This window comes from Diabrotica virgifera, chromosome 1 (assembly GCF_917563875.1).
Source record: "Diabrotica virgifera virgifera chromosome 1, PGI_DIABVI_V3a".
NCBI lineage: Eukaryota > Metazoa > Arthropoda > Insecta > Coleoptera > Chrysomelidae > Diabrotica > Diabrotica virgifera.
The window spans coordinates 181,372,352-181,399,139 of NC_065443.1; the positions used below are offsets into that span (position 1 = coordinate 181,372,352).

The 26,788-nt window shown below is 31.8% G+C and overlaps 2 protein-coding genes and 1 long non-coding RNA gene across 4 annotated transcripts; 1 reads left to right on the top strand and 2 right to left on the bottom strand.

Moving 5' to 3' along the window:
• The first annotated feature begins 7,132 nt into the window (after nucleotides 1-7,132).
• Nucleotides 7,133-9,938, top strand: LOC126878955 (uncharacterized). 2 transcript variants are annotated; one of them, XR_007695904.1, is made up of 3 exons: nucleotides 7,133-7,311; nucleotides 7,407-7,557; nucleotides 8,536-9,938. It is a non-coding gene; the product is annotated as an uncharacterized LOC126878955 (long non-coding RNA). The 2 variants fall into 2 exon arrangements; XR_007695903.1 differs by having other exon boundaries at nucleotides 7,137-7,311; nucleotides 7,407-7,553; nucleotides 8,529-9,938.
• Nucleotides 9,939-18,256: 8,318 nt separating this feature from the next.
• On the bottom strand, nucleotides 18,257-19,339 carry LOC126878949 (uncharacterized). The gene has a single exon (XM_050641824.1). It carries the CDS (start codon nucleotides 19,204-19,206, stop codon nucleotides 18,295-18,297), a length of 912 nt encoding a protein of 303 aa, XP_050497781.1. The 5' UTR covers nucleotides 19,207-19,339; the 3' UTR covers nucleotides 18,257-18,294.
• A 1,993-nt stretch (nucleotides 19,340-21,332) lies between these two features.
• On the bottom strand, nucleotides 21,333-22,046 carry LOC126892173 (gastrula zinc finger protein XlCGF7.1-like). Its single transcript, XM_050661648.1, has 3 exons — nucleotides 21,828-22,046; nucleotides 21,595-21,714; nucleotides 21,333-21,511 (listed from the first exon to the last, which is right to left on the bottom strand). The coding sequence occupies exons 1-3, from the start codon at nucleotides 21,907-21,909 to the stop codon at nucleotides 21,333-21,335; spliced, it is 381 nt and encodes a 126-aa protein (XP_050517605.1). The 5' UTR covers nucleotides 21,910-22,046.
• Nucleotides 22,047-26,788: the final 4,742 nt, after the last annotated feature.

Here is a 26,788-nt window from a genome sequence, read left to right on the forward strand (position 1 = left end):
GTTGGCCTTTTGTATTTTATAGTTAAACATTAAATCTGGATTACCACTAACATTTGTTAGTCAAAATAAATCTTTTAGCTTTTTACTAAGCTGAAGAATTTCAGTATTGATCCAATTTCTGTTGGTATTATTAGTTATGCGTTTTGATATTAAAGAACATGTTGTATCAATATGATAGGAGACAGAGTTCAAAAAGCTCTATATGCATCATTTACATCACCTTTAAACTTATTTGTAGTGTCTAGTTTGCCTAATGCCGCACTAATATATACATTCATGAAAAACCACAAACTGTTGAACTAAACAATATGAACCTTGAAGTAACTGATCATACAATGTTTTTAGGTGTTCAAATTGATGAATTTTTAAGCTGGTCAAACACATAAAAGAAACTGCAATAAAGTTTAGCACATAATATTTCTGATCCAAATTTGGCTTATTCATAAATAGGTAATTTGTAAATAGGTCCTTTGAATCCATTCTAACAGAAAATATATTTAGGAGAGAAGCCAATTATTCTAATTTCACTAGAACTGAAAAATCATGTGAACTTATGAACGAATATCGGTTTCCACGTGTATAATAATAAGATAAACCATAAAGGCATAAACCCGTTATAAATTTAAAATAATATTTTATGTATATTATACCGTTGATAAATTTTTAAATTTCTGAGGTTATAGTTATGACAAGTTGACATGGTCGCTTCTTGACCAATCGCAAGCCTAAAATTTGTGGCCAATCATAGCCTTGCGAAATTTCTTTTTTCGTGCCACAGACTCTAGTAAAATATTGTATCTACAAATTAGATGCGCGCGCCGATTTAGTACTAAAAATTAAAACATGTTTTGTTTTGTTTATAGGTACATAATAATAATAGTGATTTCAACTTTCAACATGTGGAGCCAAAGGCAGATTGAAACATTAATAGAGTTTTACAAATCGAATCACTGATCAATGAGGAATGCACGAATTAAAGTTTTGGAAGAAATAAAGGCAGAATTAGCCAAACTAGGTGTGGATATATCTGTAGCAGAAATAAAAGCCAAGTTAATGGCTTGCAACATCAATTAGTAAAGCTCCTATCTATGAACCTTGAGTAAAGCTCATGTAAATTTAGTAGAGCGCATGCCTATATGCTGATTACAATTCGGATAGTTGCAAACACAAACTTGGCACAAACTGACATTTTTCATACTAAATCGACTCGCGCAACTAACCAATATTTTTAGTACTGAAATCAGTACTGAAATTGACTGCGTTCACCAGATGCAAACACATTCACAAATGTTTGCGCTTTGATTCTAAACTTGTTGACAGCGAACTGAACGGTTGGTTGTTTAGGTTAAAATTTGACATTTTGCTTGCTTGGTTTGAACGTAACCTAAAATAAATTTTCTCAATAAATACGTTTTTGAATTTATTTTTTTTATTAAAGGAAAAAAGAAAATTTATTTAATAGATAATAACGTAGCAGAATGTCTTCAGTAGCCTTTATTTTATATATAAAACCCTTATCAATATATTTTACAATATATACAATTTAAATTCCCGCCATATTTCAACACGTTTGCAAAGTTCAACTTAAATATCTTATGTTTGCAAAAATGGCGACCGCTTTCCAAACATGTTTGACGTTAGCAAGTCGTTCAGAACCATAAAGCGCAAACTGATTGCCAACGTTTGCATCTGGTGAACGCGCCCATATTGTAAATTTGGGTTTTTTTAACCCATTTGCAAACGGGTCTTAGGCAATGGGTGCATTCAGCAGACTCAATCGATGACTAATCGCTTAGTGATTTTCTGCTGAATGCCACATAAATTGTCGATTAGTTATCATTCGATGACTTATCGGTCGCCATTTTAAACATCGGTTTTGAAATATGATTACTTAGCAAATTGAAATAAGATTGACGTATGACGTGTGTCTACCACGTATATTTTAAGTTATGTATCTTAAAAAAAACATGAATTGAAGGCAAGGAAGGGTGGAAAGCATATAAATCACGCTGATAAATATCTGAGCTGCTTTGTTGGATTATTCGTATGTACCTATTAGGTTTACCTATGTCGTAAGAAATTCAAGAATTTGAAACTATGTATGAATTAAATGGGGTTATTTATAAATTACCATTTCATAATAATTTTTATTTCTGTTCTTGGGGTGTCTTTCACGTATTTGCAAATCATTTTGAAAAATGTGACAGTTGTCATAACCTATTTCGTATGTACATGAAAGTATACCATTCAGAAGAATCGTTAGCGATTACACATCGCTAAGTAATCGATTAGTCATCGCAGTTTTCTGCTGAATGCAGCCATTGGTGGCGTTCAGCGGCGAATGAGCATAAAGTGATCTGGTAGGATCACATCTCGCTCCTTCACGCTGAACGACCTTTGCGTTGTGCGCTACATCGAATGAACATCGAAATTCGATTCATTCGATTCGAAAATGTAGCGGAGCGGTGTCATCTTTTGGAGCACATTTTGAGTGTAATATTTTGAGTGTAGCATAAAATGACGCATGCGTAAAAGCAATAAACAGGTACTTTTGGCACAGTTTTGGTTCCTATTTTGAATGAACCAGATTTATAAAGGTATCTATTGTATAATATAATGTTACCTGGTAGCAAATAAAACAGTAGCTAGATGATATCTGATAATTAATTAAACTAAAAAGGGGTATTTCCCTGGGTTGGCTGTATACCCAAAAAATTCTACATGAAGTAAAACCACCTCTATGTAATATGTATAATTTACTAAAATCTTAAAAAATCCCAATTGATTGAATAAAATATGTTCATTCAGAACGTTTTCAGAATGATAATTAATTATTTTTTCTTTAGAGTTTAGAGTAGACAAAATTACAAAATAAAGTTTGGTTAAGTTCTTGACAGCTAAATAAAATATTTGACAAACAAATTGGAGCAAAAATGTAGCGGAATATAAAGAGCAGTTCATTCGATGTATCAGTAGCGTAAATTGATCACTCACCGCTGAACGCACCCATTACTACGGTTGCCTAGATCGACTAACCAATGAACATTAAGGGTGCGATTACGTCACGAGAGTGTACTGTCATTTGAATCGTATGATTTTTTTCGAATCCTGAGAAAACTAAGTATTTTAGAAAAATTTAAACGCAGGATGAAAGATTATAATAGGTCTGTTCCTTTGTTTTTTAGTGTTACACTTTTGAGTGTAAGCGCTTGTTCACAATGGACGTAAAACGTAATTTACGCATAATGCATCCGTAATTCATAAAGTTGAACATGTAGAAATCAAATGTAAGTATTCACAATGGGCAAACGTAAAATTTATGGTTATGGTTGTCTTACGTTTAAACGTAAGGATTACATAAAGTTGAGATTGTTTCAACTTTATGTTCGAATTACGTGAATTTTAAGGATAACTGTAGTATTTTTTGTATTTTAATGTTGGTGATCAAAAGTTTGACATTTCAGACGGGTGGATTCTGTCAGTTTACTTATTATGGTTTGTTTTTGTTTACCCCATTACTCTATTAATCTATATTTATCTCACGTTTTGGTAATATAAATTAAATAAAATGGAGAACGTGGATATTGAACTTTTAATTCAGCTTGTGCGTTCAAAGCCCTAGCCCTAATTATAATATAGTAAGGGTGAAAAACATTTTTAAATTGTATATAAAAATCCTTGTGTAAGTAAAAACCACTGTGCATCATACAACCTCATTTCATTCATAAAGGCTGTATGACACTATACATTTTCTTGTATCATTTCTAATATCGTTTCTGATATGTCAAAAAAATGCATAGTGTCATACACAGATACAAGAAACGATATCAGAAACGATACAAGAATTTGTGTCAGGCACAGATTATTGTACAAGAACTGCGCCAATTTCTGCGCAAAGAGCAAAAACGTAAAACCTGCTGGTAAAACATCTAAAATGTCATAATTACTTACTCATAATGGCGGCTGAAATGAAAATGGGATAATGTATTGATGAATTTATTTGTGTTTTTGTAGGTATTATTTATAAATCTTTTATTGATACTTAATATACCGTTTGGTATGGATTACTGTTCTACTAATAACCATATATTTAGCTCCTAGTAAAGTTCAAACTATAAATTTAGGTTTCATGGTGCATAATTTTTTAATAGACGAAAATACAATAGTTCCTAATTTGGATCCAACTGAAGATAATTCTAATGCAAATATTTTAGCACAAATATCAAAACAAAATAAAAACACAAATAATCAACCTCAGTCAACGTAAAATTCTGGTTAACATTAAAATGTTAATTATATAAAAGTTTATAAATTTTATAAAATATTTAAAATCAGCTGTGTCTGTAGATGCAGTACTACCATAACGTGACACAGGGTGACAAACAAAATTTCGACCAATCACGTGCCGAATTTCATACAATTTTCGATACAAGAACTTGCATAGTGTCATACAGGGCACAAATGTACGTACAAGAAATGATACAAGAAAATGTATACAAGAAACGATATCAGAAACGATATTAGAAATGATACAAGAAAATGCATAGTGTCATACAGCCTTAAGACTCCTAACCTCTCCTTTTTTCTTTTTGGTTTATGTATTTGTTTTTTAAATTACCCGTAACAATAAAATGGTAAGCAGGTCACAAGCCAAACCAGCTGTGTTCATATTTCTGTTAAATAAATGCACAAAAATTCAAAAACAAACATGTAGGTATTTACATCAACCCATAAATAACGTTTTGACAATTGACAATCAAAATACCTGTTTTGTTACGTAAAATTTAAGTCTATTGTGAACGCTGCATAAAATTATGTACAAATTACGGTTTACGAAATGATAACGGTTTACGTTCACCTTATGGTTACGTCCATTGTGAACAAGCGCTAAGAAATTCTATGGGCATTTGAGTGTAAAAGTTGGATTTATAGTTTGACGTAGCGTAGACGTAGACGCAACGGAGACGCACTGGAAAAGATCAACACCGAATTTTGTGTACTCGTGTTTATAGATGAACGCAAGCGCCTGACAGAACGTAAGAGAAACGTAACGTAACATAAAAAGTTGGATTTATAGTTTGACGTAGCGTAGACGTAGACGCAACGGAGACGTAAGAAACGGACTGGAAACGTAAGAAAATATTATGTCAATTTATAGTTCGACGTAGCGGAATTTTTGCGCATGAGTAGAAAGAGTAAACCATGACTTAATTCTAATTCAACAACATAGCCTATAAATTATGCGAACAGTAATAAACAAACTTTGTGTTTATTTATTTATACTTATACTACTATTTATTATAATATTTATCTGTTTTGTGTGTTACATGGATTAGGAAATAAACGAAGATATGCTCCTTGGTGCCGCATGCCGTGGGATTTCCAAATATTTTGTTTCATTTCTGGTCTTTAAAATGTTTATTGGATTTACCTATCGTATAATATGTGTATATAACCCCGAATTAGGCTAATAAACAACTCATATTTATCTGAAATATTGAAATGACTCTATGATATATTTTTATTAAATTAATAACTTAACATCCATTGTATTCAAATAATTAACAAAATTTGAATATGTTGATAAACAACATATCTTTCAACATATTTTATCTTTACAAAATTGATGAGGGAGTGTCCACTTTGGGTGACAGAACAAAATTCTTAATTTTGATTGGCCAGACGTAAGAAACGCACTGTAAAAGATGAAAGTTGGTCATCTCTTCCGTTACGTTACGTTTCTCTTATGTTCCGTCAGACGCTTGCGTTCATTTATAAACACGAGTACACAAAATTCAGTGTTGATCTTTTCCACTGCGTCTCCGTTACGTCTACGTCTACGCTACGTCAAACTATAAATCCGACTAAGTTGGATTTATAGTTTGACGTAGCGTAGACGTAGACGCAACGTAGACGTAAGAAACGGACTGGAGACGGAAGAAAATATTATGTCAATTTATAGATCGACGTAGCGGAATTTTTGCGCATGAGTAGAAAGAGTAAACAATGACTTAATTCTAATTCAACAACATAGCCTATAAATTATACGAACAGTAAACAAACTTTGTGTTTATTTATTTATACTTATACTATTATTTATTATAATATTTATCTGTTTTGTGTGTTACATGGATTAGGAAATAAACGAAAGTATGCTCTTTGGTGCCGCATGCCGTGGGATTTCCAACTATTTTGTTTCATTTCCTGGTCTTTAAATGTTTATTGGATTTACTTATCGTATAATATATGTGTGGATAACCACGAATTAGGCTAATAAACAACTCATATTTATCTGAAATATTGAAATGACTCTATGATATATTTTTATTAAATTAATAACTTAACATCCATTGTATTAACAAATAATTAACAAAATTCGAATATGTTGACAATCAACTTTTTACACAACACAAGGAATGAGGGGGCGGGGCGGGTCCACTTTGAGTGACAGAACAAAATTCTGCCTTATGATTGGCCAGACGGAAGAAACCTTAGAATATAAAAAACCAGGAAGGAGTACAATGCGAACTGACTTCTTGCCAGCAAGGAGGTTGCAAATGGCGATCAGCTGTCAGATTTGCTTTCTATCTCCAGTGACGTACATTTGAAAGAGGGAAGAAAAGAAATTCTTAACGATTTTATTACATCTTTGATGTTAAACAAACATCTATAGATCAAGAAAAAATACGTATTAATATAATATTTTGTTGAAAAGTCAGTTAAATAACATTTTATTATACTAATAACTTCAGTTAATTGATTGCATATACAGGAGCTTTACCAGATGTTACGCCTATGCACACAGCTGATCCAATACACAAACACTTTCTACATCGTTGACAAAAACTTATGAGTCATCCACAGACGTTCAAGATGGCCGGTTCCGCTAGAAATTTAAGGTGTTGTTGATATATGACTGACTCCTTCCTGGTTTTTTATATTCTAAGGAAGAAACGCACTGTAAAAGATGAAAGTTGGTCATCTCTTCGGATGTGACAGCGGCTCATGACAGCGGACAGTGTCAAACGAAACAAGCAAAGGGACAAGGAACTTCCGATTACAGGGAACGAGAAGCTAATTCGCACACTTGATCCAACGTTGCCAAGTCACTAAAATCTCAATATTTGACACCAATTTGACAATTGACAGATTACCTTGTAAATTGTAAAAAATAAATAAAGTTATCCTTGGTTATCGGAACGGGAACAAAACAAAAACAAAGTCGGGAACAATGGATAAAAGCCATAAGGAGAACAGAAACAGAACTAAAATTAAAATATGAAAGAATATGCAATAAACTTTGTATAAGTGGTAAGTTTAATGTAATTCAATTAATAAGGTTTTTAAAAAATGTCTACAATAATGATAAAGATCTACCTAAGTAATAATTCAAACTTAATTATTAGGAAGGCCAGCCACTTCAAAAAGATATTCCAAACCAAAACGGGTTACTAAAGCAGGCGATAAAAAGAAAAGGTGATCTAGAATGCAAGAAAAGAGCTGATGAAAGAAGTAAATGTAAAGAAAATAATGCCCAGACTTCTCTCGACCATGTAAGTATAAGATATAGTTTATTACAATATGGTTATATGCAAAGCTCACAGTGTTTTAATGCATATAGCCCAAACTGTCCTTCAATCTTTTTCTAATGGTGCTACAACCCTTTGTGAGTCTTGGTGTGCTTAACAACATTCTTCCATTCTGCCCTGCCAGATACTTTTCTGATGTTCATGGTTTTAAGATCCCCCTCTACATCGTCTATCCATCTTTTATGGGCCCTTCCTCTTGTTCTATTTCCTTGGGGCTTCCATCTCTGGATTACTTGCACAGCTCGATTATCTGGCATTCTTTCTGAGTGACCAAGCCAATTTAGTCTTTGAGATTTTACAATTCTAACAATATCTGCGCTCTGCATTAATACTATCCAGCTCGTGGTTCATTTTAATTCTCCACAAACCATCACTGCAATGTGTAGATTTGTTTTGTAGATTCTAAGCTTAGACTTAGTATCTTACTTTTCGTTAAGTCTGTGTATGCATAAAATCACTTATTGCTGCTAAGAATCCATGCTTTTCTTGACTGGTGTTGTTGTTGTCATTTATTATTGAGCCTGGGTAGTGAAAATGGGAGGCATATTCGTAGGTATGGTTGTCTACCTTCAGATTTTCATGTTGATTCGACTTTGTGCACTCTATATAATATTTTGTTTTACTTTCATTTATATATAGACTAAACGTAGTAGCTTCCCATTTCAGATCTATAGCTTTTTCTTTTAATACCTTTTTGTTGTGGCTTATTATGGCAACTGCCCTTATATAAAACTAACTAAACTAACCTAAACCTTATATAACTGTCCTAATATTAAAATACAGTTGTCCCTTGATAGTCCGACAGGTATGGGACCAAAAGATCAGACTACCGAGCATGTCAGAGTATCAAGTGTGTACTGTACTTTTGTGGTACTTTCCACATTTGTATGATTTTTATGGTACACAATGTAGAGTTTTTATTTATGTATTTGTTTTTAGGAACCAGAAACACCAGATATTTTATACAGGGTGTAACGAAAATACAGGTCATAAATTTAATCACATATTCTGGGACCAAAAATAGTTTGATTGAATCTAACTTACCTTAGTACAAATGTACATATAAAAAAAGTTACAACCCTTTGAAGTTACAAAATTAAAATCGATTTTTTCCAATATATCGAAAACTATTAAAGATTTTGTATTGAAAATGGACATATGGCATTTTTATGACAGTAGCATCTTAAAAAAAAATTATAGTGAAATTTGGACACCCTATAAAAATTTTATGGGGGTTTAGTTCCTTTAAACTCCCCCAAACTTTTGTGTACGTTCCAAATAAATTGTTATTGTAGTACCATTACTTAAACACAATATTTTTAAAACTTTTTTGGCTCTTAGTACTTTTTCGAAAATTCAATTTTTATCGAGATATTTTAAATATTTGTCAAATCCACCACATATTTGTATATGGTTAAGTACGATTATGGAGACTTAGTAAAAATATGAAAATTTATGTATGATTTACATTTTTAGGTATATTTTGAACCGTATTAAAAAAGAAGCCGTATCTCGATAAAAGTTGCCTTCTTGAAAAAATACAAAGAGGCAAAAAAGTTTTAAAAACATTTTGTTTAACTAATGGTATCGCAGTAATAGTTTAATTGGAGCGTACATAAACATTTGGGGGGTTTAAAGGAACAAAACCCCCATAAAATTTTTATGTAAACATATTAAAAAAGAAGCCGCAACTCGATAAAAACTGCTATATCGAAAAAATACTAAGAGCCAAAAAAGTTTTAAAAATATTGAATTTAACTAATGGTACCACAATAATAATTTAATTTGAACGTACAGAAAAGTTTGGGGGGGTTTAAGGGAACAAAACCCCCATAAAATTTGTATGGGGAGCACAAATTTCACTATAATTTTTCTTTAAAATGCTCCTGCCGTAAGAATGCCACATATATATTTTCAATAAAAAATCTCTAATAGTTTTCGATATATTCGAAAAAATCGATTTTCATTTTGTAACTTCAAAGGGCTATAACTTTTTTTATGTGCATATTTGTACTAAGGTAAGTTAGGTTCATTCGAACTATTTTTGGTCTCAGAATATGTGATTTTATTTATGACCTGTATTTTTGTTACACCCTGTATATTATGTAGAAAAAGGAAAAACTGCTGGAACTTTAATTTAAAGGCTTTTGACTAGTGAAGATTTGGATAAACAACAGGAGTTACTTTGGGCTATAATAGCTACGTGAAAATTTATTTTCTTGTGGCTTCCTATGCTTATTCTTATTAACTATACACTTTGATATGTTTTTAGTCGCATGAAGATTTTATAGTTTATTATTTTATGTATATTGTTATATTTGTGTTGAATAAACATTATTATTATTATTACCTTAATTTCCATTAAATAAATTAACTCTGTAATCAATAAATCTTTTTAATGTTAATAAATAAATTATCAATATTCTTCTTCAAGTGCCATCTACGTTCTGAAGGTTGGCGATCGTCAGGGCTATATGTATTTTCGAAACTGCTAACCGAAACAATTCATTGTTGCTACAGCTATACCATTCCCGTAGATTCTTTAGCCAGGAGTTTCGTCCTCTTCCTATGGACCTTTTTCCTGCTATCTTCCCCTGCATAATTATTCGAAGCAGTTCTATCTTTCGCCTCTTGTAATGTGTCCTAAGTATTGCAGTTTTCGTTTTTTGATCGTAAATATGACTTCCTTTTCTTTATTCATTCTTCTCAAGACCTCGACGTTTGTGACTCTTTCCGTGCATGATATTCTCAAGATTCTGCGATACATCCACAGTTCAAATGCCTCTAATTTTTTGGTATCAATCTTTTTCAGCGTCCACGACTCCATTCCATAGAACAGCACAGAAAGTACGTAACATCTCATCAGGTGAAGTTTCATTTCAAGGCTCAAATCTCTTCTACAGAACACCCTCTTCATTTTAGTGAATATGGATCTGGCTTTTTCTATTCTTATTTTCATTTCAGAAATCAAAATTATCAATAATGATTCCCAAATATTTTATTTGTGTGACAACTTCTAAAAGTTGATTGTGAGATTAATAATGATGATATTAATATTTCGTAGTAATAAATAATCAATGCTTTGGTTTAAGAAATAGACAACTTAGAATAGAAATATGAAAGAAAGAGAAAGAATAGAAATATGCTTTATTGTCATGGAAAATTGTACAATTTTATAGACAATGCTTACAGAGTCATAAAAAAATACAAAACAATAACAAACACAAAAATCAATAACAAGTTTAACTTGAATTGGTGCTCTACACTACAAGGATATTAGTGAGTGAAAAACACTTTCAAACCCAATGATAACAAAAACTTTCCATAGAAGGCCACAATTTTTTAAATCAATCATATTTTCTTTTAATTGTAAATGGCGATCATATTTATTCTACTGCTTATTATTTTTTTCTGTTATAACACCCTGTGTAGCATATATTCAAGTATTGTTATACTTTGTATTTGAGGAATTTTTTTAAACTGTGTAATTGTTTGGTTGTTCTTGACCAACTTCATGTTTGCAAAATAATTGGGTACGACTATATATGTTCGTTTTATTGTAATCCTTAAGCCTTAAGATATTGCTTAGTTTGAAAAACACTATTTTTTATCACTAGGCAAATACAATTTAGGTATGTAAATTTTATATCAACTTTAACTTTTAGAGATTGATATGGTAACAACACATCACTGCCTATTGATTTCAAAGGCGGGGATTTAGAGGCAAACGCTAAATAAAGAGCAAATATGTGTCTGAAGTAATTTATTAAAGCTCTCTTAGTTAGGCTATCTTTATAGCTTATTGTTTCCATTTCACTCCTGTAATAAATGTTGTTGCTAGTAAGTTAGTACTTGGTTCTGAATTTACCTGGTATTTACATTTGACCCAGTATATTACCAAATTCTTTCCCCACTCGGGCCGACAATTTAAAGTGACCCTCTGTTATGGCCCAACAGAACAGGCCATGTTTAAAGTTACCCCTACGAAGCAATCTTAATTGCCGCTACGAAGCGATCTGTTTGTTTTTTCTTCGTTAGTAACTTTTATAAAATTTCTTACAGTTCCTGTACGTATAGCTTAAATTCTTGAATAAACTTATTTTAGCTTGAGCTTTATCATGTATATTAGTAAGACATAAATTAAACTTGAAAATATAATCTGTATGACGCACGCCATTGACTGACTATCTTTATATGATTAAATTAATTATATATTACGATTAAATTAATTATATATTATGATTATTAATTATATATTATGATTAAATTAATCCTTATATTATGATTGTGTGCTGGCACAATGCATCGTCTTTTTTACATTTACCGCGCATTGACTGTTACACGTACAACCCGGCAACGTTGGATCAAGTGTGCGAATTAGCTTCTCGTTACCTTAGAATATAACAAAAATAGAAAGGAGTCTTTCATATATCAACAACACCTTAAATTTCTAGCGGAACCGGCCATCTTGAACGTCTGTGGATGACTCATAAGTTTTTGTCAACGAGGTAGAAGGTGTTTGTGTATTGGATCAGCTGTGTGCATAGGCGTACCATCTGGTAAAGCTCCTGTATATGCAATCAATTAACTGAAGTTATTAGTATAATAAAATGTTATTTAACTGACTTTTCAACAAAATATTATATTAATACGTATTTTCTCTTGATCTGTAGCTGTTTGTTTAACATCAAAGATGTAATAAAATCGTTAAGAATTTCTTTTCTTCCCTCTTTCAAAGGTATGTCACTGGAGACAGAAAGCAAACCTGACAGCTGATCGCCATTTGAAACCTCCTTCCTGGTTCGTAGTCATTTCGCATTGTACTCTGTACTCCTTCCTAGTTTATTTTCTCGTTACAGGGCACGGTTCTTAGACATTACTACGGTTGCCTAAATCGACTAACCAATGAACATTAAGGGTGAGAATACGTCGCGAGAGTTTACTGTCATTTGAATCGTAATATGATTTTTTTCGAATCCTGAGAAAACCAAGTATTTTAGAAAAATTTAAACGCAGGATGCAAGATTATATTATTACCGAGGGCGGAAAGCCCCTTGAATAAACAAGCAGATTCTATTGAATGAAATATTTGAAATTAAATATTACACTTCTCTTTTATTTTCAGCCCTGTAACTTATTAAAATAAACATTATAGAAGTTTTCAGGGACTTTCACCCAAGTAGCAATTTGTCGACGCGACAACGTTGTCTACCGCGTGGCAACGTTTTGTCACAACGTTGTTATTGCCTAGAAGACGACCCAATTCTGCACTAATTTGGTGGACGATTTTTGAGTTGTCTTGACGTTGCCTAGGCAACCTTAAGCGTTGCATAAGACAACTGAAGCGACTATAAAAAGTGCCTGCGTGCAATGGTTGCTCAAAGAGTCGGACTGGTTATGTTTTTTTACCTATATAAAAAGTAAACTATTTTGACATCATATCAGGTATTTAAATTTATATAATTACATAAATAAGGACTTAAACAAAATTACCTGATGTGAAATTTATAAACGCATCTCAGATTACCGTCAAATATGGATATTCCACCTTTAAAAAACACACGCGCTCATTTTTTATCACCTTTTTAACAAAAAATATGTAGATTTAAAAAATCTAATTTTAATATAAAAGCCAGAATTTATGTTAAAGATGTTTTGTATAAATTTAATGTATTGATGGTGCTTTTAAAGGTATTAGAAAATGCCTGCATTTTTTATATTTTGTGTTTTTATTTTCTTTACATCTCAAAAAAACCAAAATGGTGCATTAAACAACATTACCAATATTACTTAAAATATACCTTATTACCAACCATAGACAGATGAGACAACCGAGAAGTCCAATCGCCGACCAAACACGGCCTGGACCGACTATCCCAACCACTTTAGAACGCACTCTCTTATTGGGTGACATAGGTCATGTGACCAGTGCAATGAAGTGCATCATTCTCCTGAACAGCGTTGCCACATTTAGTAGATATCTACTGTTTTGGTATATTTTTGATATTATTTAAAAAATTCTAGTAGGCAATGTTTTTTATTAGATGTTTGGTATATTTCAATATTTTGTTATCACTAAAATAAAATTTGTTTTTTAATAGTATTCACCCCATTTCTAAATTAATTTTCAGACATTTTGTTACAATTTCCCAATGTCATTACCGAAAATAAGATTCAGGACGTAGATGATGATAATAGATGGACAGAGAATAGACAAGGCGAAAACGGCGGGTTCGTTGGGAAAATATTCCCATGAGATATTTTTGCATAATCACATTCGTGAGACATCCCAGAATAAGGTTCAAGAAGTCTCCCACGAGAAAAGTGGGCCAATTTTTTTTAACAATTTTTTTTTTAATCAAATTGCAAAAATAAATATTTTGGCCCGGACTAACTTTTTTTAGATTTTTTGGACCATTCTGGGCAAAAAAGGTCTCTTATAATTTTTCTCAAAGTTGATCTTTTTCGAGTTAGAAGCAAGTTAAAATTTGAAAAACGCGAAAATGGCCATTTTTAAGGCTTAATAAGTCGGTCAAAAATTATTATTTTGAAAGTCAGAAAGTGACTAAATCAAAGTTTAAAGTCACCGTTACATGATCCCGAAGAAATTGTTTCATTAATTTACTACTAAGCTGTTATTTTTAATTAATAACAATGAGTGGTTGTATCGTATTGACGCTGCTGTAAATGTGAGTGCGAGGACTGCTGGAATAGCTTCTCTCTCGCACTCAGCATTTACAGCCCCGCACACGTGAATGGCGCTTATTATTATTACTTAAAAATAACAGCTTAGTAATAAAATAATGACGAAAATTTCTTCAAGATCTTGTAGGGAGGGCTTCAAACTTTGATTTAGTCATATATTGACTTTCATAATAATAACTTTTAACTGAGTTATTAAGCCTTGAAAATCGCCATTTTTCGTTTTTTTCAATTTTAAATTGCTTATAAGTCGAAAACGATCAACTTTAGAGAAAAATTATTAGAGACCTTTTTTGTCCAGAATGGTCCAAAAAATTAAAGAAAAAACTGCTCGGGCCAAAAATATTGATTCTTGCAATTTGATTAAAAAAAAAATTGTTAAAAAAAATTGGCCCACTTTTCACTTGGGCGACTTCTTGAACCTTATTCTGGGATGTCTCACGAATGTGATTATGCAAAAAAATTTCATGGGAATATTTTTCCCTTCAAACCCGCCGTTTTCGCCTTGTCTAGAACTGAAACTGGTAAATACCAGATCTAAATAAGGAAATCTTCATATAATTGGTTTGGAGAATTTTCAAAATGATTGTAACGCTCGGTTTCATAATCAGTTTTTTAAATTTTAAGTAAGTTGGTACCTCTACCTTTATCACAATTCATATATGGGTAAATGTCAACTTTAAAGTGAACTTTACTTAATGTTTACTTTAAGTTGATTATGAAATCGGGCGATTTTGACAGGTAACCGTTAACACAGATTTTACTGTATTTACAGGGCCTAAAAAGAATCTACTGATTTCTTTTGATTTTTTGAAAGGAAAACTACTATCCGCTGCAAGATAATTCGGATGGAATTCAGACAAAATATGTACAAAAAGTACATATTTTGTCGGAGTTTCAGCCAAATTATCTTGCAACGGATATAGTACTGAAAGAGTAAGAACTGGCCTGGCAACCCTGTTTAGCAAAGCTGATACAAAGATTAGAGCTTATCAAATTTACTGATAAAACAATGGACAATGGAGAAACCAGCTAATAAAAAACAAATAAACAGGTTGTTAAATAAATCGAAAATTTCCAGCAAAATAAAATATAAAATAATAAGAAAAAAGTAAGGTTATAAAGTAAATTCTTTTTTTGCTCCTGAAGTTGCCGTAACCGTGTCACATATCTATAGAACTATACGTAAAGGCCCTGTGGTCGTGAGAGACAACTACCTAGTCGGCCAGAAAACCCATGGGCGTAAATTAGTTTAGCATTATAACGTTTTTAAGTAGTTGCGATTGTTGAAAAAACTTGACTGTGATATATAGTTGTCACAATAGTAATAACTTAGTTGCCCATATAACTAAAGATATTACTTAACGTTGTAACATCGTAATGTCAGTCGGGTTAGGGGTCGGTGGCCGAAACAACTGAAAATGCTCTCGGGCAACGTTATATACAGTGCATTTGTTTGTACTGACAACCAATGCGTCGAAAAATTGCTACTTGGGCAGCCCTCGGTAATAATGTAGTCTTTCATTCTGAGTTTAAATTTTTCAAAAATATTTATTAGTTTTCTCAGGATTCGAAAAAAATGAATACAATTAAAACACATTGAAAATTTTGACATGCGTCAAGTTTTCAGCCCAAACTTAGGCCACACACAATGCAATAATGTTCACATTTTTGAACTGTCAATATTTTTATTTTATCATCTATTGTTTAAAAATAATACAGTTGATAAGATACCCTCAGTTGCGGAGAAAGGATTAATAATAAAGATTTTTTTATTCAGTCAATGGTGTGAGCACTGTCGGTTAAATAGTAACGTGTGGCCTTACTTTTACATGTATACCTGTTGTGGCAAATGTATCATATTTTTCAAAATTTTGGAATGCATTTAAACAATTTTAACTTTTGATTTTAATACAGATTTTAATTCTTTACAAGTATTCTCTCATGACTTTTGATGTAGAATAATTAGGGAAGCAGGAATTCAACAATTCAGAATTTTACATTGAGTTTCCTATGGCCCTTTTTACGATTCACCACCCGGTATAAGATAAAATGTGTACTATTTGTCTTATTATTTCATAATAACACAAATAATACACATATATACAAAATAACACGCATTCAATGATCGAAAATAATTTAAAAATATGGGAATATAAACTCTTGTGACGTAAAGTCAAAAATATAAGTCTCCCCACCACCGGTTGTACCGTACCACCACAGTGTAATAGATAGACTCGCGTCTAGAAATGGCAGCTAATCTGGAAAGCTTAACGTAGGTGGCGCTCGTGTAGTTGGAGGTCACGTCAACTTACGTCAACACTTCAAATCAATCTATTTCCAAGTAAATATTGCATATTTGTTTCGCTGTGTGAATTAAACTCGAGAAAATAAAATCCCTCAATGTTGTGCTATGCATTTCAAAGATATTCTGAAGAGAAAAAAATGGATTGTAGCAATAAGAAGGGATACATATGTGCCGACTATAAACGCACGTATCTGCAATACACATTTTGTTGAAACAGATTACGTATTGCCCCTAGATTCGACTGTAAAAAATAGAATACTTCACTATAAAATTCAGATCAAAATTTATTATAAACGCACGGATTAAGATATGCAATTTTATATACATTCACACTGTTGCCACATCTACAATCGCTTTTTATGGAGTGAACATATAAAAAAATTTATATTTGAAGCAATAATAATAATTAATAATATAGAAAAATGTGAAATACTAATTTTAAATAATTCTCAAGCTCTCAATATTTTTTAGGGACTAAAACATAACCTGATCAAACCTAACCTAGCGTCATCGAAAATAATATAAAAAGTTAATAACTGAATTTTAGTGACATATTATCTTTAAAATGTGCTTTAAAATGATTAAAACATATCCTGATCAAACTTAACCTAATCGAAAATAATATAAACAAGTTAATAATTGAAAATTAAAGTGACCTAGTAGGTACCATTCAAATATTCTTTAGTGACTAAAACATAACCTGATCAAACCTAACCCTAAATTTTTCTAATTTCATCTTAAATTTAGTCGCTTTTCACGTAGACAAACACCCAAATAATTGTACTTAATTAAATTAACACATTCTATATTTCCATAAGGAATTATAATTTTTTTTAAATAAGACAACATTGCACAATCGACTACGCTCAGCCCATACTTAAACCAAATTTACACCAAATGCGCAACTGTCATGGCGGCCATATTTTGAAAATATCACATTTTTAAATGAGATTAACACAAAAATTAATGCTGAGCGCACTTAATTGTGAATTTTAAATTGATAAAAAACTAAGGCAGATCGCACTTATCATATTATTCACAGTTGTCAGACTCGTGTGGGGAGCGAGTCAATACTAAATAAATACCCTCTTCTGAGCTATAGAAATAAAACATTGAGACGATGATTAATATAGTTTATCATTCGATAAGGGCTTCCTTTTTCCAGTAACTCTCGCATTCCTTCTCAATTCGTTTTTCAACGCACAAACATTCTCCAAGATCCATATATTTCGGCCATAATTTATTATTTATAAAATCGTAATCAAAAACACCATATACAATCTTCACGAATAGTCAAAACGTTGACCTCCAACTACACTAGCGCCGCCAAGCGGGAGAAACGGCGTACATAGGTGCCATTATAAAATATTTTTGCTCCTTGGCTTTCTCAAGGTCATTCGATTGAAATGTCAAATAAAAATGCAAACAAATAATATTATAAGGTTATGTTTTATTTTTATTTGAATTTGAAATTATTATATTATGTATTAATAAATATTATTGGTGCTGATGAAATTACGAATTAATGTTACAAGACAGACATAATATCATAAATTGCTTTCAGAGTAGGTACGTTAGTAAATGTTTTTAAAGTATTAATGCCTACAATATTTTCAATATGAATTAAAAAAAAATGAATTAGAATAGGTGAGAAAATCAAACAAATTAATAATGTATACAAATAAAGATTTTATTCTAATTAAAGAGCACATTATTTACTTGTAGCATTAATTGATTTGCTATCAAATTTGTTTCTTCAGGATCAGGTTTTGATAACAGCTTTTTTTTTGACTTTGTAGTTTTTTTCTTGGTGGAAAATAAACGTTTTTGAGCAACTACTTTTTTATTGTGTGGAATGTTTTGTGTGCCATGAGATAGTGCCACAATATTAAGTTCATTTCCAGAATGTTCTGCTAATGTCCTTAATGTAGGCACCAAGGGTGCTGTAATACTTTTAAATGCCTCAAGTTGTTCAAAAGTTGTTATATTTTGAATTATTTGGGTTTGTATTTCTATCAATTTCTGTTTTTCAACTTCCAGTTGTTTGGACGTTTTTTCTTGATTGATATTACAAGACTTACTCACAAATTCCACAAATTTTGCTTGCTCTGTAGCTTGTTTAATTTTTACCTCATCTGTATTTATTATATGTTCTTCATCTGCATTAGTATCTTGAATTTGATAGCCTTTCATAAATTGGCACACAAGATGTATGTGTTTGCACATATTCCATCTTATACTGTTATCCAAGCATGTACAGGAATATGAATGTAGACAGGATTGGCACAAATCACAGACTAATTGGCAGTCACAACTGGGTTTGTTTTTCTGAACTAAATAGATATCATTGGTTGAACTTGATGGTATCTCCCAGCCCATTTCAGACATGACAATGGTGTCCATATCTAAATTAAGACTTGTTTTGTGCCTTTTCCGTAACTCTCGTAATTTGCTGGATATTTTACCTTTATTCAACGTAATAAGCCGTTCAAACAATTTGTCTTTAATTAATTTAATCAAGATATTGATAGTTTTATCCAGCCTTCGTACTTGTCTTCCATTTAAATACAAATATTTAATCGTTTGATGCATTCGTTCTATGCTCATATTTGTATTTATTCCTGCATGCAAGTGATCAGTACGCCCAGGATTTCATATTGTGCAGATAACATTTTTGAAAATATTGACCAAATTCTTGGGTATTACCAGAAGATAGAAGAGAAATTTGAAAATTTTGTATCATATCCCTAAATGAAGTAACATCAGTCTCTTGTAATAAGGTACGTAGCTGTTTGTATACGATAACCTAAAAGACGAATGATATGATGAGTGGGCAAAAAAATTAAATATTTAAGTTACCTTTTGCTCTTGACCATCAATTTTATTTAGATTTTTCCGCCACGCTTTATCTACGTGCCAGGAACAAAATAGCCTAAAATTTAATATCCATAATATAGATTTAATAAAAAATTTTTTAAGAAACGCTTTTCTTTAATAACGAGTGACTGAAATTAAAAATATAAAAAATCAACATAAAAAAAAATTGAAAAAATTTAACACATTCGTCAAAAAAAAGCGTGGCGCGTCTTCATCGAATAAATGGTTTTCGCCCCACGCTTTTATTTAACGAATGTGTTAGATTTTTTCATTTTTATTTTTTGCTTTTTAGTTGATTTTTTTATATATTTAATTTTAGTCACTCGTAACTAAAGAAAAGCGTTTCTTAAAAATTTTTTTTCATATTTTTTTATTTTGTACTTTTTAATCTTACACTTTTCAAACATTAAAATATATCGTCATGTTTATTAAAATATGTATAAAACATATGATGTATCTACTAACATGAAAAGTAGTTGGAATGGGCAAAAAATTTGAAACTTTGTTGTTTATTTATGAAGCATAACGTAAACAATTAACGCAAAAAGTGAAATTATGTAAGGTTCATATCATTAGCTACAATCCGTAAAAGTTTCAAGTTTTTACATCGTAAAAAACAAGAGAATTTAAGTACATATTTTCCATTAAAATCGTTTATTTTATTTAAACAATTAATAAACAAAAAATTTTTTTATTGATTATTCGTGTATTGTTCCCGCAAATGCATATGTCTGCAATTTTCATTCATTTGCATTGGAGAAAAGGCAGTCAAATTAACGTCTAAAGATTTGACGAAAACTATTGAACTAAATAAAAGCGTTTAAAAATAAGAATATATTGCATAGTTTTCTACCTGAATTTAGCTGGAGTCATAATTTGGAGCCATGCATTATAGTAATATTGGGCCATGTCTGACATGAAAACCATGGGTTTGATTACTCTTCCTAAATTTTCTTTTATCTTCATGAAAAAAATAGTCATTATTTCCTCATCAGACCGATTTCCAATCATAAAACAACAAGGAAATCCCTCCCTCATATCATCCAATATTAACAATGTAGTAAGTTCAAAATCATGAGCATTAAGTCCATGTGTTCCGTCGATATACAAATTACATCTTCTGAGTATTTGTCTAACACTTCCAGTTGACCAGGATGCATAACAATTAAAAGAAAATCTTCATTTTTTAAACAAGGAAAATCATTACATAAAGCCCCTTGTGGCTTGTAATATAAAATTATTCCACTATTCTTGGGTTCTTCAATCCAGGATTCAATACTTATAACTTCATTTTTATGGCGAATTCCATCAGAATTTAAATTAAAAGTTTGTGATATATTATGAAGATCTTTTCTTGTTAAGATATGCATCCTTTCCAACTTATTATTAGTTACAGAATCTCTAATCTCATCTAATATGGAAACAAGAGGAATTTTCGAAGCAATTTTACCAGCTATTTCTATTTTTTCATTTTTAGTAATATTCAAATGACCCAAGTCATTGTCATGACCAATGTGAGTTTGTATAAAATTAATTTTAACATTGCCATTTTCTGGTAAAATACAAACTTTCAATCGAGAAGGACATATTCCATTAATTTTTCTGCTTCCTTTGGTTTTTAAATATCGCATATCCTTACCCTTTTTCACATAAAAACCTGAACGATGGCAAATATAACTCTGTTTCTTAATGCCCTCTGCAGTTGTATATGGATGACTGTATGTGACATGAAGAAAATTCTTTTTTTTCCATGTCAGTTTTCCATTTTTGAAATTCTAGTTCACTAGAAAAGTGAAGATCTTGTTGCTCTATTTTAATGGCATGATATTCTTCGAAATAAAGAATTAAATTGGATTTTATAGAATTTTCGTAGTTACATAAACTGCACTTGAAGTTTTGTTGCTTTTTTCCAATATACTGTCTTTTGCATGAATTTTTTTATGTTTTCTAAGATTTTGTAAATGTGAAAACTTTTTCTGGCATTCACTGCATTGATATGGGCAAATCTTAGATGAAGTCAGCTCGTTGATATTTTCTGAAATAAAATAAAATATGTTCGCTATTGATTCCTGTATACAATAATAGCCAAAAAGCACTAAATAGAAGTTTTGTCCTCACCTGGATGAAACTTAGTGACATGCCTTTTTAAATTGGAATATTTAGAGAACCTTTTGGGACATTTGTTACAAAGTACAATAGATTTAAATGTTTTGTTGGGTGCAATTATGTCCAGTTTATCTAAAATTACAAGAATTAGGAATCATCAAATTGTAGATATAACAACGAGAAGTCATCAAGTTTGTAGATTGCATAGATATCCAGTGGATTGTTATTAATCAAAAACAACTTACCAGGATGAAACGTTTTCAGGTGACTTCTTAAATTAGAATGTTTTGAGAATGTGAGCGTACACTCCGTGCATATATGTTCCATTATATATTCCTATTTTAGCCGAAATAGTTTTAAAATAATATGTAGATTTATAGTAAATAATAATCTCAAAATATTGTAGGCCTTATATAGTTTAAGAACATCTACTAGATTACTCTGACAGCAATTTATATTATGAATGTCTTAATTGTAACATTAATTCAGCACAAATATTATTTACTAATAAGACATACAAATTTATTCAGCACAAATGAGGGGTATAGAAGCAAAACCAGCAATCTCCACATTTTCATTAAATTGAGTTATTGCTGCCATCTATATTTTTGTGTTCATTTCTACAACTTCACAAAATATTATGTAGCAAAACCCCCAATATCTTGTAAATATTTAACGTCAAAAAATAGGGTTAGTAGCAAAAACAGCAATCTCCATCGGTGCGTGAGTAGCAACACCAGCAATCTCCGTTTTCACCAATCACAGCGCACAGCCTATAACATGCTTCAGTCTTTGACGAATGGATTAAAAGTTTTGGTACAGAGAGAGCCGCACTATTGAAGCGATATTGGACAACCAAAAAGTGTTTGTAAGGCTGGAAAAAATATCAGGATGATTAATCCTCCCTAATAGCACAAGGACGTCCAATGGACGTCCATTGGACGTCCTTCACGGACTTTAGGGACGTCCGTTTTCGTCCGAGGAACGTCCTTTATACGTCCTATTTTGGTCCAAATGTCGCGCTACCGAACGTCCATTGGACGTCCATCTAAGGTCCGAGGGGACGTATATTGGACCTTAATCGGACGTAATTTGGACCTTAATCGGACGTCCTAGGGGACGTAAATTGGACCTTAATCGGACGTAAATTGGACCTTAATCGGACATAAATTGAACCTTAATCGGACGTAAATTGGACCTTAATCGGACGTAAATTGGACCTTAACCGAACGTAAATTGGACCTTAATAGGACGTAAATTGGACCTTAATCGGACGTAAATGGGACCTTAATCGGACGTAAATTGGACCTTAATCGGACGTAAATTGGACCTTAATCGGACGTAAATTGGACCTTAATAGGACGTAAATTGGACCTTCATCGGACGTAAATGGGACCTTAATCGGACGTAAATTGGACCTTAATCGGAAGTAAATTGGATCTTAACCGGACGTCCTAGGGGACGTGAATTGGACCTTAACAGGAAGTCCAATTTTGGTCCAAATGCCACGTTGCCAAACGTTCAATGGAGGTCCACTTAACATCCGAAGGGACATTCGGTGGACGTCAATTGGGCCTTCATAGGACGTCCCAGTTTGGTCCAATGTCTTGCTGCCGAACATCCATCTAATGTCGTGGGAAATAAAAAATATATTTTTTAAGGAACTTATATTACATCTTATATTAAATTACAATTATTGGATATTACATTATTTACATTAAATTACAATACACTTCTCCAAGAAATTAACGCACCACCTTAAATATGGGGTATTTTTGATGTCTCGTATTTCCTAAACCTGTTGTTTCAAGTGATTTTTTTATAATATTATAGCCTAGGCTATAGGTTACCTCCTTAAGCTTGTCATGCACAGGGAGCTATGCTGTAATATATGTACATTATATCATATCGCTCTCTATAGTAATGAGTGAGCCTGCAGACAGGAAACAAATGGTTCCTTATGTGCAGGCTCACTCATTACTATAGAGAGCGATGTGATATAATATATATTACAGTATAGCTCCCCGTGCATGACAAGCATAAGGAGGTACTTAACCTATAGCCTAGGGCCTAGGCTAGAATATTATAAAAAAATCACTTAGATGCAACAACATGTTTAGGAAATTCGAGACATCAAAAATGCCCAATTTTTAAGGTGGTGCGTAATGGGCTGTATATACAGGGTGTAACAAAAATACAGGTCATAAATTAAATCACATATTCTGGGACCAAAAATAGTTCGAATGAACCTAACTTACCTTAGTACAAATATGCACATAAAAAAAGTTACAGCCCTTTGAAATTACAAAATGAAAATAGATTTTTTCGATTATATCGAAAACTATTAGCGATTTTTTATTGAAAATGGACATGTGGCATTATTATGGCAGGAATATCTTAAAGAAAAATTATGGTGAAATTTGTGCACCCCATAAAAATTTTATGGGGGTTTTGATCCCTTAGATCCTCCCAAACTTTTGTGTACGTTCCAATTCAATTTTATTATTGTGGTACCATTAGTTAAATTCAATATTTTTGTTTCTTAGTATTTTTCAGATAAGGCAGTTTTTATCGAGTTGCGACTTCTTTTTTAACATGTCTACATAAAAATTTTATGGGGGTTTTGTTCCTTTAAACCCCCCAAATGTTTGTGTACATTCCAATTAAGCTATTACTGAGGTACCATTAGTTAAAACAGAATGTTTTTAAAACATTTTTGCCTCTTTGTATTTTTTCGATAAGGCACGTTTTATCGAGATCTGGCTTCTTTTTTACTATGGTTCAAAATATACCTAAAAATGTAAAGCATAAATAAGTCTGCATATTATTATTAAGTCTCCATAATCGTACTTAACCATATACAAATATGTGGTGGATTTGACAAATATTCAAAATATTTCGATAAAAATTGACTTTTCGAAAAAGCAATAAGAGGCAAAAAAGTTTTTAAAACGTTGTGCTTAAATGGTACTACAATAATAATTAAATTGAAACATGCACAAAAGTTTGGGGGGGGGGGGGTTTATAGGAACAAAACCCCTATAAAATTTTTATGGGGTGTCCAAATTTTACTATAGTTTTTTCGTAAGATACTGCTGCCATAATAATGCCACATGTCCATTTTCAATAAAAAATCTCTAATAGTTTTCGATATATTGGAAAAAATCACTTCATCTTGTAACTTCAAATGAGTGATAAAGGCACAGAGACTTAGATGGCGAGGTCACATTGAAAGGATGCCAAACAGGAGGACTCCAAAAAGGGTACTAAACTACACTATAGCTTCAAGAAAGAGAAGAGGAAGGCCGAAAAATAGATGGAAGCAAGAGGTCGAAAAAGATTTGGAAAGAATGGTGCTACAGGGTCAGAAAAGAAAAATGAATAACAGGAAGGAATGAAGAAAAATCACATATCAAGCCAGAGAAGATCTCAGTACATAAAGAAACGTGAAAATGAAGAAAAAAAAAACAAACTTTTCAAGCCATGGGCCTCTAAGGCCCTTAGTGCTATTATATATATAATATATAACATCAAAGGGCTGTAACTTTTCTTGTGTGCACATTTGTACTAAGGTAAGTTAGGTCCAATCAAACTATTTTTGGTCCCAGAATATGTGATTAAATTTATGACCTGTATTTTTGTTACACCCTGTATATATCTACATACTTCGTCTAATTTACTAACTGTTGCGCGTCATCCGCGTCGTAGCCTGTGACGTTGCATGATACCAACACGAAATATTTAGGCGGTAGGTGTGTTCTTTTTTAGAATCACTTTGCCGAGTACACTGGAATTACAGCCACTAGACATATTTTATTATATACGCGTAGAAATAATATTTGAAGATTTCTATTAATGTTAACCTAAAGAAATACACAATAATATGTTTCATTTAATTTGTATAAATGGATTATAAAGCGTTTTTATGAAGCAGATTTGTTCGGATCACACTGTAACTGTAATCGAACGAAGGTGACATTTTAGAATAAATTGGTAACATTTATTTGACAGTTGCGGTGATGACACTTCATATTTGTTTATATTCTTTACTATAAGTATCTGTTTTATTTATTATATTTACTGTTTTTATTATTTACTTTACTATAAAAAGATCCTCTACTATAAAAATATAAATTTCACCTAATTTTATAACGACTTGGAATAATCGAGGTATCTGACAACTTTTTTAGTTGTTATTGTAGACATACTTATACAAAGAAACCTACCGGCTTTTTGCCAAGAGTTGCCGTTTTTTAATTATTAACAATGCAGTGCAAAAACGCTTGCACTGCAAATCTTAAAAGATTATAACTTAATTCTTGTTATCTATTTCTTAAGTTTTTACTTATTTACATTGAATATTAATTTGTTTTGTTGTATAATCCACGTTTACAATAATTATGTGATAAATTTGATTTAAAATGGATTCAGGATCTTTTTATACTTTGGCAACTATGTCAACTTAGATCTCTGGCGTAGATAATGACGTGCAACGGTAAGTAAATTAGATGGACTGTAGGTTATATTTGGTTCTTGGGACATCAAAGTATATTTTTTAGACATTCCCTGGATATAGTCACCGATGTGACATATCTCCGATTTGTTTTTCATGAGTTTTGTAAGAGAGACTAAAAACTTTTTTTATAGTCACCTCCTGTTTTCATATATTTTTTGACATGTTTTGCAGTAAATTCAACTATCTATTTACTACAAAACATGTCAAAATTTACATGTGAAAGCAGATGATCCTAAAAATGGTTTTTCGTCTCCTACAAAATTCATGAAAAAGCAGATAGGAGAATTATTGTACATTACAATTCTCTGATGTTTGGGAAAAAGGGCTTAAGTCAGAATTGCACATCGATAATGTTTTGATGATTTCTACAGTACTGTAGTAGATTCTACTGTACATACAGTTTACATCTACAACAGTTTTTTTCTGGTCCATAAATCATCAAAACATTATCAATGTGCAATTCTGACTTAAGCCCTTTTTGCCAAACATAAAAAAACAATCTGGTCATAACTGACCAATAAGCAATTTTAATTTAACCTAAATTACTACTGTTTCTTAAAATGAAGAGCTTACCCCATAGCGTCTCTTATCTAATCTAACAAGATCGTGCACTATTCTAACATACACAGGCACAGCACACAAGCACTATGCTCCGTTTTTCACTATCACCTATCACTCAAACTAGTTCAA

Excerpts from the sequence above, each read along its gene's own strand:
- LOC126892173 (XM_050661648.1), bottom strand. The coding sequence starts at position 21,909 with ATGGAACATATATGCACGGAGTGTACGCTCACATTCTCAAAACATTCT. Across the intron at positions 21,715-21,827 it reads CCTGAAAACGTTTCATCCTG|ATAAACTGGACATAATTGCA; the intron begins GTAAGTTGTTTT and ends TTGTAATTTTAG. Across the intron at positions 21,512-21,594 it reads TGTCACTAAGTTTCATCCAG|AAAATATCAACGAGCTGACT; the intron begins GTGAGGACAAAA and ends ATTTTATTTCAG.
- LOC126878949 (XM_050641824.1), bottom strand. The coding sequence starts at position 19,206 with ATGAGCATAGAACGAATGCATCAAACGATTAAATATTTGTATTTAAAT.